The sequence below is a fragment of the Lates calcarifer genome, linkage group LG7_1, assembly GCF_001640805.2.
Source record: "Lates calcarifer isolate ASB-BC8 linkage group LG7_1, TLL_Latcal_v3, whole genome shotgun sequence".
In the NCBI taxonomy this organism is placed as follows: Eukaryota; Metazoa; Chordata; class Actinopteri; family Centropomidae; genus Lates; species Lates calcarifer.
In genome coordinates, this window is record NC_066839.1 from 23,175,064 (window position 1) to 23,188,991 (window position 13,928).

The window sequence follows — 13,928 nt, forward strand, 5'->3', positions numbered from 1 at the left end:
CAGCCATTTTAAGCATTGCTTCAGAGATTCATTCAGCTCTCAGCATTCACACGCATTTTCTACAGGAAATGCATTTTCTAGTTAACTAAAAGCCTTTGAAGCCGTTGCTGTCTTATAATACCTTATTTACGTGTTGGTGGGTGGATTTTTAGTGATTCCATGAGTGCTCATTGCAAACTGATCAAGCAAACTGATTAATTACTCTTAGTGAATAGTAGACGGGTTCTTCTATTAGCCTATAAACTGTATATTGAACTAATTGAGAAAAAACTGAGTTCTAAACAATCAATCGATGGAGGTAGATGGTCGCCCACCCTAAGTCCAGTTCTGCTCAAGGTTTCTGTCTCTTCAAAGGAAGTTTTTCCTTGCCACAGTCGCCTAGTGCTTGCTCATGGTGGGATCTGTTGGGTTTCTCTCTGTAAATTTTATAAGATAAAGAGTACGGTCTAGACCTGCTCTATATGTACAGTGCCTCGAGATAACTTCTGTTGTGAATTGGCACTATATAAATATAATTGACTTGACCTGAAAACAATCACAATAAAAAAATAAGTTTAACCAATTGAAAGAGAGAGAAAAAAACTGTTTTATGTGTAGCTAAATGTGGTCCATAAACTTTTGGGTTGTTTACTATTCTACTATAATACAAATAAATCTTTTGGTGATATATGTTTATTCATCTATGAATATTTTTAAAGTCATATTCAAATATTAATATCCTTTCTCCCATAAACATAGTCACTGTCTGCCTACATCATTTAGAAAATCATTTCACCTCTCATCAATATAGACACAATACCACATAATCACAAAGCAAAAGCAAGTTTTTAGAATTTTTTGCAAATTAATGCTAAATGCAGAATCAAAAGTAGGAAGTTAAATTTTAAAAGAGGTAGAAACAGTTGAAAGGTAAAATCAGCTGCTGAGGGTTTGACTCAAATACTTAAAATGGAGAGAAAGAGGTATGAAGTCTTAAACACTGCTTAAAGATAATTCACCGTTAACTGATTTCTGTGTAAGAGGAATCCAACAGAATGGCCCATGTGTTAATATATAGATGATAGTTGTGTGTGTGTGTGTCTGTCTATCTGTCTGTTTGTTAGTGTAAACTGTACATGTTGTATTAAAATGTTCTCCTCTTTCTCTGTGTATTCCAGTATCTGGCCTGATGTTTTACTTTGAAAATCTGTGTGTGTGTGTGGGTGTGTTTTCTATCACCAACTGAAATTAACTACCAAGTTACTCCTGACTAAAACTGCTCGAAAACCTGTTTGAAGTGAAAACTGTTGAACTGTGTGTGAATCCATGTCTTCTATGTGCTGTAGCAGGATTTTGACAGAAAAGTAAGTCAAGAGTTTGATAAACAGCACAGACACCAGAGATCAGCTGATCACAGTCACCTGTTTGTGTCCAACTGCACTCACAGGTTGCCATAGCAATATCAAGGTCTCAGACCTCTACTGTGTCAGATTTTGCTCTGCGCACCTCTTGAACTCCTCCTAATAATCCAAAAACCATAACTCCTATTAATAAAATCTGGTAACTACCAGCGCTGGGAGACTTTACTGAACACAGACATGTTATTTTTGTAGATAAAGTGAAAAATGGAGATGAATGGAGCAGTTGAGGGCTCCTCTTGGTGATCAGAGGCTGCTACCTCAAAAACCGTAAATCCTATGGCTTAGAGAGTTACACTGTGTGACAAAGCACAAAATTATCTACAATTTGAGGTATAAATTCTGTGTGAGAAGTGAAAGGTGTGGGCAGGAGAAGAGGTGAAGCACAAAAATTTGAGGAAAAGTTAAAGGCCTGAAAGCTAGAGTGGGTGATGTCACGCAAATAACACGTCTGTGAGATTTTATCAATAGGAGTTATAGTTTTCGAATTATTAGGAGGAGTTCAGAGGTTGAAGTTTTTAAAGTATAAAAAAAAAAAGTTGAATGCAAGCTTGTCAAAATGTCCTGAATGAGCTGAACATTTTGGATGGTTGAATGGTTTTTCTAGCACAAAGTATATGGGAGTAGTTAGATGCCGAAAAACGTATGGAAGAATAATAATAAAGATTTGAATAACTATAGTGTGAATGCTCAGCACGATTACAATAGGGCCTTTGCACGCTAGTGCTCGGGCCCTAATAGTGATAATGAGGGTGAAACTATAGCCAATACAAATAACACTTGCAATCATATAGCTGTCTGATTAAGCAATATAATCAAATGCATATTGAAAATTGCACAATAATAACCTTTGTTTCTGTTTTTATTTAAAGTACATTTTCTCAACAATTATGATATAATTGGTACTATGGGTACTATGATCAAATATGCTATGACAAATGTGGTATCACTGGAAAATAGTCTCTCTCCCCATAAATGGAAGGCTGCAGTCTAGCACAGTGTAGTATTCAACTAACCTGCTAACAAGGGACTGACTGGGTCAATATTTTTACTCCAGTGAGCCTGCCTCTCCACTCAAAAGTCAGTTGAAAGATCAGAAAGATCCTTTCTCACAGCACACAGCAAACAAGCAGAGCCTATAAAGGACAATCAGAGTGGGGCAAAATTCATTATCAAAGTAAGAATTTCTACAGATTAGATTTCCTTTATGCTTACAACATTGATTTTGTATAAAGAAAGGATGAAACTGTTATATTACTGCTGAGATAAGATTATTTCTTTTGATATGTATTTTATTAGAAATCTACTTCCAAGTGGACAAAGTTTATCTCCAAGGTACTACTGATTTGGGAGCTAAAATTTGAATATGTTGGTCCCTGGGCCTCTGGGAACCTGCCCTGTCAGTTTCAGACAACTAGCTAGAGGAACACTGGAGATATAATCTCTTTCCACTTGGCATACCCCAGGCCCTGCAGTATTGGTCATGGACAGTTTAGACTGACTGGTGAGGCCATCAGTGATCTGGAGTGTTGCAGTGATGATTGTCCTTGTGGAAGTTTATCCCATCTTTACACATGACCTCTGGAGCTTAGCCAGAGTGACCATTGGATTTTTGAGCACCTTTGTTACCTCTTCTCTCCCACATGCTCAATTTGGTGGCCAGCTATTCTACTTATGGAGGCCACTGTGCCCCTGGAAACCTCGGATACAACAAAGTTTTTGTAGTCTTTCATAGATCTGTGCCAATCCTGTCTCTGAACTCTGAGCTAATGTTTGATAATGCTATTTTTAGTTGATCTTCAAATGTTTTAAACTAAAATACTTATGTATAGTCCCTTTAAACTGCTTAGGGGAGTACATTTGTGAACATGTTGTTTCATGTATCCACGAGACAATGAAGTAAAACCAGCCAAGCTAGAGGAACAGATTTATGAGTTAAAAATATTATCAGACACCAAAACACAGCACACTCTTTTTAAGCATGCTGGGGTCGTGGTCCATTTGACCACGATTGTTTATTCTGGTCAGCTGATGAGTTGTAGTGTATGTTCAGTGATTATAAAGGTAACACTACTTTCTTCCATGTACAAATCAGAATGCTTAGATTTAATTTGATCAGTCTATTTTATTTACCTTTTATTTTATTCACCTATTCAAGATTAAAATGAACATGTGGTGCATTGATATATGCTATTAAAGACTGATACTGTATTTTTTTATTTTCTGTTTTCTTTAGAACCATACACTATGCCCACACCCAATCATTCAAACATGTGCCTTGTTTCCAACAAATAACCATTAACCCTTTCATGCACAGTAGTCACAACAGTGGACAGCTATTAAAAAGCTTTTCTTGTATATGCATGGGTTTGATGGTAAAGTTGCACATCAGCCACCACATTGGACACTATAGTGTTGTTCCATACACTTCCAACTATCAAGCCAGCATCCCAGAGATTTCTTTTCTAACACATACTATTGTTCATACAGATGAACATGATTCCTTGGTCATTGTAAATTGCAACCAAGGATAAACCAGATTTGTGGAGGTCCACTTTTTTCTCTGACGTCTTGGCTTGTTTTTGAGCTTCCCATGATGTCAAGTAAACAGATACTGGCTTTGAGGCTTCTACAGCTGTGATGCCATTTTATGGAATTTTCCAAGCTGTTTCATGGCACAGTCAGCTTAGTGTATGTCAACTTCTGATGCACTGAAATTATGATGTGGTGAGTTAAAAAGTGAAGTGAAATAATCTGTCTGTTAAAATTTTTTGGGAAACTTTCTTGTGTCATGCACAAAACAGAACTGACCGACTTGCCAAAACTCAAATTTTCCAAGATGTAATCTGGGGTGGTTAAAAAATTAGTCATAATAGTTTTACTTCAAACTAAGTGTATGTAACTTATGACCTATGACAACAGTCACTCTGATGATGTTATATTCTAAATACATAACTCTGTTACATGTATTTCCTTACTCACCAACACTGCCACAGCTCATTATTTTTTAGTCACTTCGTTACTGCCAGGTTCGTCTGTACTAACGCTCATTCTGTCAGAATATACTATGAAACTCTAGGCCTCACAGTTAAAGTATGTGGTCACGCTACAAGGAGGCAAGAAACAAAACACTTGGCTTAATTTTCCTTAGCTTTATTAAACGACTTACAATATACTTTTACATGTCAAAGAGAAAAATCATATTCCGATAAAAGCACAGAAAAAACAAACAATGTGTAGCCACAATCTCTGCTACGTCTGTGAGAAACTACATGCTAAGGCTAAACACCACCAAATAACTTATTTAGAAGTTTTCAAACAATCAATTTCTATTTTACATTAAAGTCAAAATTCAATGCAAATCAGAAGCAACAAAAGCAAGAATGTTGTCTGTTATGAATGTGCTGAGGAGTGTGCAAGCTGCAGAGTAAACACACAGCTGGTAGAGCTTTAACACGACACCACGTAACTAACTCCACACACAACACTACACAGCACTGCTCATACCTAGTGATGGTACTAGTTGGTGAACTACAATGAGTTGCTATCTTGCCTTCATCTCTCAGAGCCAAAGCTGGAGTGCTGCTCATACTTATTTTACATGTGACAGCATTTCCATATGTAATACAATAGAGTTAGACTGCTGCTGCCCATGGGGGTAACACTGACCAGAGACATCATAATCCTTGTAAAAGCTTCATATATAGCTACAATAATGTCACATCAAGTTTTAAAGGAAAAGCATGCAGCCCTGTCTTTATAGCAAGGAAACAAAATCATTCACAAGGATCGCAAAGGATACAATGGCAAGAGCATGGTCGGGGGGGCACTACAACAGGCTGCTGAGGATTCACAATGACATTATACCAGATGAGACTGGGCTGCAATCAGAGCCGAGATGGGACTAACATCCTTGTTGTCTGTCTAGTCATCAGCCCTGCAGCGAGAAAGCTGCAACAGTCTGTACAAATGAGCCACAGCTACCAAACAAAACAATATGAAATATTCCAGCCAGTCTGATTGCAACCGCGCCTCCTCCAGTGTTAACTGATGCACTGTTGTCTACCTACTATTTTACTGACTTTGTTGAAACAAAACATGGATGAGCAGTGGGACAGTGCATTTTTCAGTCAAAATCTCTGTTGACCAGGACCAGTGGAGCCACCAGTGTCCACACATAGAGGGCGATGCAAATCCAGCTGGAGGAGATCTTCACCCACACCGATGGCCACTTGCTGGTCATGGCCTCATAGTTGGAGTCAGGGCTGCACACAACAGTGAAACATGTCAGCTGAAGGATTTATGCTTTGCTGCTATCAGTCTTGATTCCAAAATATATAAATTACAATACTTCAAAACTACAACCGCCTGTTATTTTTGTTCATGAAGCACAAAGTGCAAAAAGTGGATAAGGTGAATATGATCAGCGTGTGTGGTGATCACTGTTGGCAGTAACAAAAGTATAACACGTTACTGCTTTTGGCTGTAACTAATGGCATGACTTATTACTTTTTCAAAATAACACAATCACAATTATTGAAATTTAAACATGCTTGTTACTTGTTTGATGAAATGGACAACTGCAGATTACAGCAGACAAATCACTCAACTTTATGGTGTGTCAAATGAGTGGATCAATCAATCACCATTATCCCACACAATGGCCGACACTCCCAATAACACAAGCTTTTCCTCTTTGAAATGTGGACATTATTTTTCCCTCCTCAAACTTCAGATGTTTATCTAAAGGAATAAATCTCAAAACCATAAAATGTCAGATCAGTCCACATACTACAAGTAAACCATGGGGTGGCAGCAAAAGGTTTGATTTTGTTTTTATACATAGTACTATGTATGTCCGTATGTAGTACGTGTACGTGTACATTAATGTGTATATTAGGGAGGATGTTCCCTTTCTCTTCTGTGCCATAGAGCTCCATCATGAACACCCACCCACTGTAGTTTATTTTGACTGTCCTAAATACTCAATAGTGCATCAGATGTGGCTTATTCCACCGCTGAAAATACCACCCCAACATATGCACTATTTCCTCCTCTTTAAGTAATGTTTGATAATGTAATGTCTTGTGCAGTGTGAAGCATACCTGTACCAGTTGGTAAGCGTCATCATGATGTATAGTGATGCCAGGAACAGCATGAAATGGAAAAAAGAGTAGGAGTAGGTGACACCGTCCTTCTCATTGTCCACAGCTCTGTTGAGACCGCTGCCCTCCTCGTAGCTGTCAGTCTGAGGCCCGTCCTCAATCAGAGCTGACTCGTCACTGGTCAAAGTCAGCTTGTTCACCTGGGCATTGGATGAATTACGAATACTGATGGACAAACAAAGGGAAAGAGAGTCAGTCATTTTATGCACCAACTATCAATCTGCAGGTTTGTACTTCAAGCTGTTCACTCATCTGTGTTTCACAGGTTGATAACTGCACAGATAAGGACTTCCTCACCTGGAGTAGAGGACACACATGAGGAAAAGGATCAATCCCACAATCCCCTGGGCATCCCACCACTGAACCACATGGTCCTGACCAGCAGGACTGGTGCTGTTCAGCCCAATAATACCCAGAAGGCTCGGGTTACATTTCCTGTCTGTGAGAAATAAAAACAAACTTACTGCTGGTTTCACTTCATGATCATTGATTGGTTACTGTAGGCCATGTGGGCTGTATTCAGCACAATAGGCTTTATCTTCTCTTCTGTCACAAAGCTCAAAGAGAAAAAAGTGCTTATCAGCATCATTTATCCAGACTGCAATGCGTAATGATGAATGACTAGAAATAGGACAAAAATGAGGCCTCTTGTACATATCATCATGATATATAATGATCAGGTGCAGTTGCTGTGTAGCTTAATTTTTAGAGGACAATGTTAGAACTTATTTTCTTAGGTTTATGATACATAATGGAAGAAAGCAGCTTCCCAGGCCAACTTTTAGTAGTAACATGACTTCTTAAATGTTATATACAAGAGTAATCTGAAGGGGTTTTAGAGAAACCCCCAAGACCATTTTGTGGCTGAGTCTACAGCTGACAGAATTTCTAACTGGCTTTTTGTACTGTAAACAATATCACTGCATGTGAGGAGAAGCTGTGCTTCGTCTGCACTATCAGCCCTCCAACACACATTACAATAACCAGGTTACTACTGAGCATGAAAACAACTTCTCTGATTTCCTGTGTAACCTGATTTCTCTAGGTGAGCAAGTTCCTTGCGTGCAACACAGATGCTGTCTGATCATCTGATTACTTGCGTATTTTGTAACATCAGACTTAACACCAGTGACTATCCTTTTGCCTTGATTTCTGCTGGTAACGTAGTAAGAAAACCTTTCATATTTCACCAAATCTCAAAGAGAACATATCAGGGTGAAAGCAGCACAGGTGCCTACAGTACTGTTGATGTAACTGGGCAATTGGAGTTCATAAAAGCCCCAAATACAGTATGAACATTGTCTTACCAGGCTCATTGGTCATGGCAGACCAGGTCAGATACATGGTGTACAGGGTAACCAGGGAGGACTGCAGCAAGCCAGACCTTGGCTGGGACTCCTTCATCAAGAGAACACAAAGCATTAGCAGAGTAAAAATTCAAGCCAACTCAAACAACCAAAAGCACTCAGCTCAGAGTGGCGAGTTCAGCTCACATCTGGAAGTGAAATGACTTTAACAACTATTTGTGTATGACAACATTCCTCAGTATAAGACATCTGGTGAGGGAGCCCATGACGTATTTCCCTATCCTGAGATTAGTCACACACCTCTCTGCTCAAACATAAATATAAAAAAAAGAACTGGTGCGAACCTGGATCTGAGGCAGGATGGACATGACAGAGGCAGCAATGCAAAGGAGCATGTTGATACTAATGAAGACCTTGTTCTCAGTGCAGCCATCAGAGTGGGTGTAGTAGACGTAGAACATGACCAGAGACACCAGAGACAACAAGTAGTTCACAGCAGTGACTGACAGCAGAGCTGTGAACACAAAGCACAACTTCATTACATATAGGTCTGGCAAAATAACAGAATAGGCTTAAAGGCTTACTGTCAGACCATTAATCAAGGATCATCATTATTAAAGAGGTTACTTATTGTAAGCTCTTTACCTGAAAGCTGTAAGATCTTCTGATTGGATCTTTTCCTGTATGCATGAATACCTTACCATTATTGTTTTACATTTCACTATTGTTAAGAGAAGGTCTCAGAGCTGATCTCTTCCTGACAAGAATAAATACATTCTTGAAGAAGTACTGACTACTTGATTACATTTTCCCAAGCAGAGAGCATGCTTAATGGTAAAAATGGCTAATAAGACAGATTTAAATTTTTTCTCCTTTGTGGACTTTGCGGTCTCCACAAGAGCTGTTCATCACATCACATAAAACAGCCAAACACAGCTGGCAAGCTGTAAATAACAAAGAGCTCTTAGAAGATTGTTGTAAATCAAGTTTTAATTTGTATGTTTAGCATCAATAATAACACTGTCGCAATACCTGCATACCAGCAGCGGGAGTTGCCCTCCTCCATCTTCTCCACCCAAGACTCATTCCAGGAATGGGCAAAGTCAATGAGTAAAACCAGCTGGATGAGGATGAAGCAGAAGGCTCCAGCCATGCCAACATAGAACCACACTGTGAGAGAGAGAGAGGAGTACTTGACTTTACTTGACTGTACACTGTGCAGATTTTTAACAGCAAGAATCTCCTCACTGCTGCTTCAAACGGAATTAAAAACCATAACGAAGACACAAATCCATCTAAAACTGCTGTGGAAACAATGCTGGCCAGCAAAAGCTTATCAACAGATATTATCACATACCTTGAAATTTGGTGATTCACACATTCAGATTTTGTAAAAATGCAGTGTCACGAAACTCTGGACTCTTTTTCTTTGTTCATGACATTCTAGAGCTGAATGATTTTTGCACTGTATAGACAGCAGGAAAATGTACAGACCATATGTTGTTTTTTTATGTTTATATGGGGCAACAGTTACCAGTGGTGAAAGGACCCTCGGAGATGAAAAATGATCCAATAGTTATGGCAGCAGCTGCAGCAAACTTAAAGAACCAAAACCTGAAAGAGACACAATCAAAAAATTAGTGTCCTGACAATCACTTACAACAGTTCTTAAATCAGTCTCCGGTAAAACAGGAGGATTAAACTCTTAGTACAACTTAGATAATCAGCAAAAAATTAATCACAGATTAATGATGCAAGTCATTTATCCAAAAAAAAAAAAAAAAAGACAAACATCCTCTCATTCCAGCTTCTCCAGTGTGAAGATTTGCAACATTTATGTTTTGTGTCGTTGCAAACAGAATATCTTTTGGTTTTGGCCTGACTTTTTAAATAATAAAATATGAAGTAAAGTATGAATGTTTGTCATATTGATTCGCATAACAGGTTACCACAAAATATTGGAAGCATCATCAGTGTCTGTAATTCAGATAACAGATCCAGTAAGGTGTCAGCAAAGCTTGACTTAAGCAGACAGGCAAAGATGTAGATAGATGGATGCTGACTCACCCATTGTGCAGTGCAGCACGGGGGTCCTGGCTGCTCTTCACTTTTATCATGAGCAGAGAAAAGAGCAGAAAGAACATGGCCATCCCAAAGCAAACGCGGTACACTGCCTTGTATCCAACCAGCACATCACAGTTCACATGTCCCTCCACACCAGGAATAGACAAACCCATCCCTCCTTCACAGAAACCTGGAATCTACAGCAGCACACAGAGCAGAAGCTAATGACTTCAAATCAGAGGTCACATGCAGCATAAAACAAGATAAGTTACACTCAGTTAGAACAGCCGTTTATTTAACTCTTATCACTTTGGGGACATCTTCTCAAGCCCATCAAGATCAGACAGAAAAACTAACTCTTTATCAAGGGAAAGGGGTTAAGTCCTTAATTTCACTAAAAATCAAGTCACAGTCAGTGTCACTTTAAGAGCCTTTGTGTTCAAATTTGATCATTGCAACAGGAGATACTATAAGATACTGTAAACAAAAATAAACTGGAGGTTCAATGACTTTGCAACAGACAATTGTACATTATGTTTAGAAAGCAGTAACGTAATTCAAATTTGAAGTCTGAAACTCCAGTATGCTGGCCTCATAAGCCAAACATAATTAACAATCCCAGAGTATTCCAGAAACATCTTTAAGTAGGCACACTGAGATGATCTGTCAGTTGTACAGATAACACCGGAACTTATACCTATACCTAATTGCAAAACAGCTGTTTGCTTCAGCATTGCATGAGTCAGCTTGGCCTTAGTATTTTTTTTGTCATACTGGGGAGCCACTACAAGTTAATTGTGTATCATCTCATTGTGTATCACCTCTAATGTTCCTTTAGGTCAAAGAACCTGGCACAAAAGAGAAAAATGTGCAGGGGGGAAGAGACATAAATAGCACCGTTTGGTATATTGTCTGTATTTTATGTATAGATCGCTACATACCTTCTTCAGCTGGCCCTCCATGCCGGGCATCAACATAATGCACGCAATACCCACTCCCAGCAGCAGGAAGAAGGCATAGATGAGCCGAGTCACCGTGGAGTTATTTCCACTGGGGCAGCACCGACAAAGCAGGCAGGGGGCGCTGCCGCACAGGCACGGGATCTGCAACACATTAGAGGGGAAGTTGTTTACGTGAACATAAGAGGGTGAGATGAGGCAGCAGGGCCTGCTGACTGATACATGACTCTGTTTACATGTTGTGATGTCGCAACAGCGAACTTAGAACCCGGCTGCTTTGCTGACAGCGATTGCAGCTGCGTGTTCTCATATTTGACAACCACCGCATACTCTCGATAACGCCACACATTTCGCGGTCCTACGGCACCCTAAAATAAAAACAAGGCAGTTCACCGATCCTGATGGAGACAAAGGCAGACGCCGTGTGTGTTTGCTTCGCTAACCACAAGACCCAATTCCTGCTCCATAAATGTGTTACTCACATCATTTGTCATCTGAGACTACAGCTGATTGCCGAGTAGATGCTTTAACTGTCTGAGGTTACGGTGTGTTTACTGTCCATCGCCACGGCCTGTCACTGATACTGCGCACTCATGGTAGCTTGTGTGAAGACGATGAACATGATTGCAGACAGAAACATGACATTAGCTGCTGTAAGCGTCAGTACGAATAAGGTTTACTCACCCAGCTCGCCATGGAGCACAGTCCCAGAACAGCTCCCATGATCGCCGATGTTTGTCCCTTAATTTGGTGTTAGATCTGAAGCTGATCAGAAGATGGAGGATGCTCTACCTCCTCCTTCGTTCTTCTTCTGACCCATGGCTCAGTAGTGCAGATACAGGTCTGCGTTTTGCTGCCCTCCACTGGAAGACTGCAGCTTTCTCATCTCAGTCTCATACGCTGATACAGTTTCCCTGAACGTATATAATCTACGTCCTTTTCTTTCTGTGGTGGAAATCTGAAAACAAAGTTTATACACGACAATCTTGTCTTTGTGTGTTTATAAATTGGGCTTTTGCAAAAGACAGCTGTCCCTGGTTGCCAATGAAGAACAAAGCTCTACCAAATAAGTAACAATCACAGACGTCTGGCGGTGAAAGTTAAAAGTTAAACTCAGATATATCTATAATAACTCAAACTATACATTATACACACAATAGCCTACATCGAGCATACAAAAACATCAGAGTTTACTTTCGTTTGGTGTAAGCGTCGAAAGGTAAATGTTCTGTTTTTATTTTGAAATGGGTACTCAAATAACTTTCTCCTGTATTTCTGTTGTGTCGCTTCTTCACCGTGCGCTCGCGCAGCCTAAACAATAACATTTATTCATTCACATTAAGACAATGTGATGACGGTCTGTCTGCAACCTGTCTCATACTCAGCCAGTTGCTGAATAAAACTCCACAGGCGAGTGATAAATTTAATAGCGCGAGTTTGGACAGCTACCGTATGAGAACGCAATTTGTCATTTTATTTTTATGTTTCTATAAGAGACTCTGACTTGGTTGTTGCGGCCGTGACACACAGTTGTGTGTGTTTATCATGCTGTAGCTTGCACGCAGCTTTGTAACATGCAATGTGGAAGTGACACTGTTGTTTTTAATGTTAAAAACACGCTGCTGAAACTATCAGACTATCCTTCACCTTAAGAAGTGAAGCATTGGCTTTCACTGCTTCCTGACACCCAGGCCAGTTTTTGAAGGCCAGTTTTTCCCGTGCATCTCTCTCTCTCTGTGTGTACCAGCTGCAGCTGTTTAGTGAGATATAGCCACACAGATAAAGTAGTGTTGCCCAGTTTCCAGACTGATATACACTCTCACTATTAATGACTAATAAATGGTTATATAATCAGTGTAGTTACTGCAACTCTGAATTGACAGGGATTCTGTTCAATCACAAAGAATCCAGTGATGTGTTCATGGTTGGTGGATGATAGAATTGAGCATAAGGATGGCTTTCTCTCCGAAGCATGTAGTGCGCAGCACCCAGGCTGCTTATAATATCAATGTTAAGTTGATTATTAGCTAACAAGGCAGCACGAGTTGCAGTAACTACATTAATTATATGACCATTTATTAGTCATTAATAATGACAGTGTAAATCAGTCTGGAAACTGGGCAACACTACTTTATCTGTGCGGCTATATCTCGCTAAACAGCTGCAGCTGGTATACAGAGACAGAGAGAGACGCACAGGAAGAACTGCCCTTCAGCGCTCATGCGCTGGGCGTCGGGAAGCAGTCAAAAGCCGATGCTTCACTTCTTAAGATGAAGGATAGTCTGACAGTTTCAGTGGACTGTTTTTAACATTAAAAACTACAGTGTCACATCCGCATCACACGTTACAAAGCTGCGTGTTATCTACAACACGATAAACTGTGTGTCACGGCAACAACCTGTCGGGCTTTCCCTCATCTTAAGATGAGGGACACCGATAGTATAGTATAATATAGACACACAGATAAAGTGTGAGAAAGTCAGTCTGTTGTAATGGCTCTCTGTATAGACTATAAACTAATTTTCTCTCTCTAAGATCATCCTGTCAGTCCTTATGCTCAATTCTATCACCCACCAACCGTGAACACATCACTGGATAATGTCCAATCTCAAAGAAGAGCTATTGTCCCTACTTGTGAAATGTTGTTGTGTTTTCTGGAATGTTGTTGTGTTTTCTGAAATGTTGTAGTGTTTTGTGAAATGTTGTTTTGTTTTGTAAAATGGTGTAGTGTTTTGTGAAATGTTGTAGTGTTTTGTGACTTGTCGATATGCGTTGACCTCAGGGCCACCGTATAGAAGGGATACGGCAGCATCATGATCATATAGAGATTCACACTACACGGCACTATCTAAGTTACATAGGATAATAGCTGAGTCTACAGACAGCACATAGAGGTTAAGAGGAAAAATTCTCACCTGCCTCAAAAAGAAAGAAAGAAAGAAAGAAAGAAAGAAAATTGATAATGTGTGATTTTAAGCTAAGATGACACGTTTGCAGATTACCTTTGTCATTCAAATCACAGTGCTGAGCCTATTA

General features: G+C 39.7%; 1 protein-coding gene across 1 annotated transcript; it reads right to left on the reverse strand.

The window, feature by feature from the left end:
• Positions 1-4,534: 4,534 nt before the first annotated feature.
• Positions 4,535-11,744, reverse strand: serinc1 (serine incorporator 1). Its single transcript, XM_018699746.2, has 10 exons — positions 11,577-11,744; positions 10,875-11,036; positions 9,937-10,130; positions 9,404-9,483; positions 8,902-9,039; positions 8,214-8,383; positions 7,870-7,960; positions 6,860-7,001; positions 6,503-6,727; positions 4,535-5,662 (listed from the first exon to the last, which is right to left on the reverse strand). The coding sequence occupies exons 1-10, from the start codon at positions 11,613-11,615 to the stop codon at positions 5,524-5,526; spliced, it is 1,380 nt and encodes a 459-aa protein (XP_018555262.1). The 5' UTR covers positions 11,616-11,744; the 3' UTR covers positions 4,535-5,523.
• Between the last annotated feature and the right edge of the window lie 2,184 nt (positions 11,745-13,928).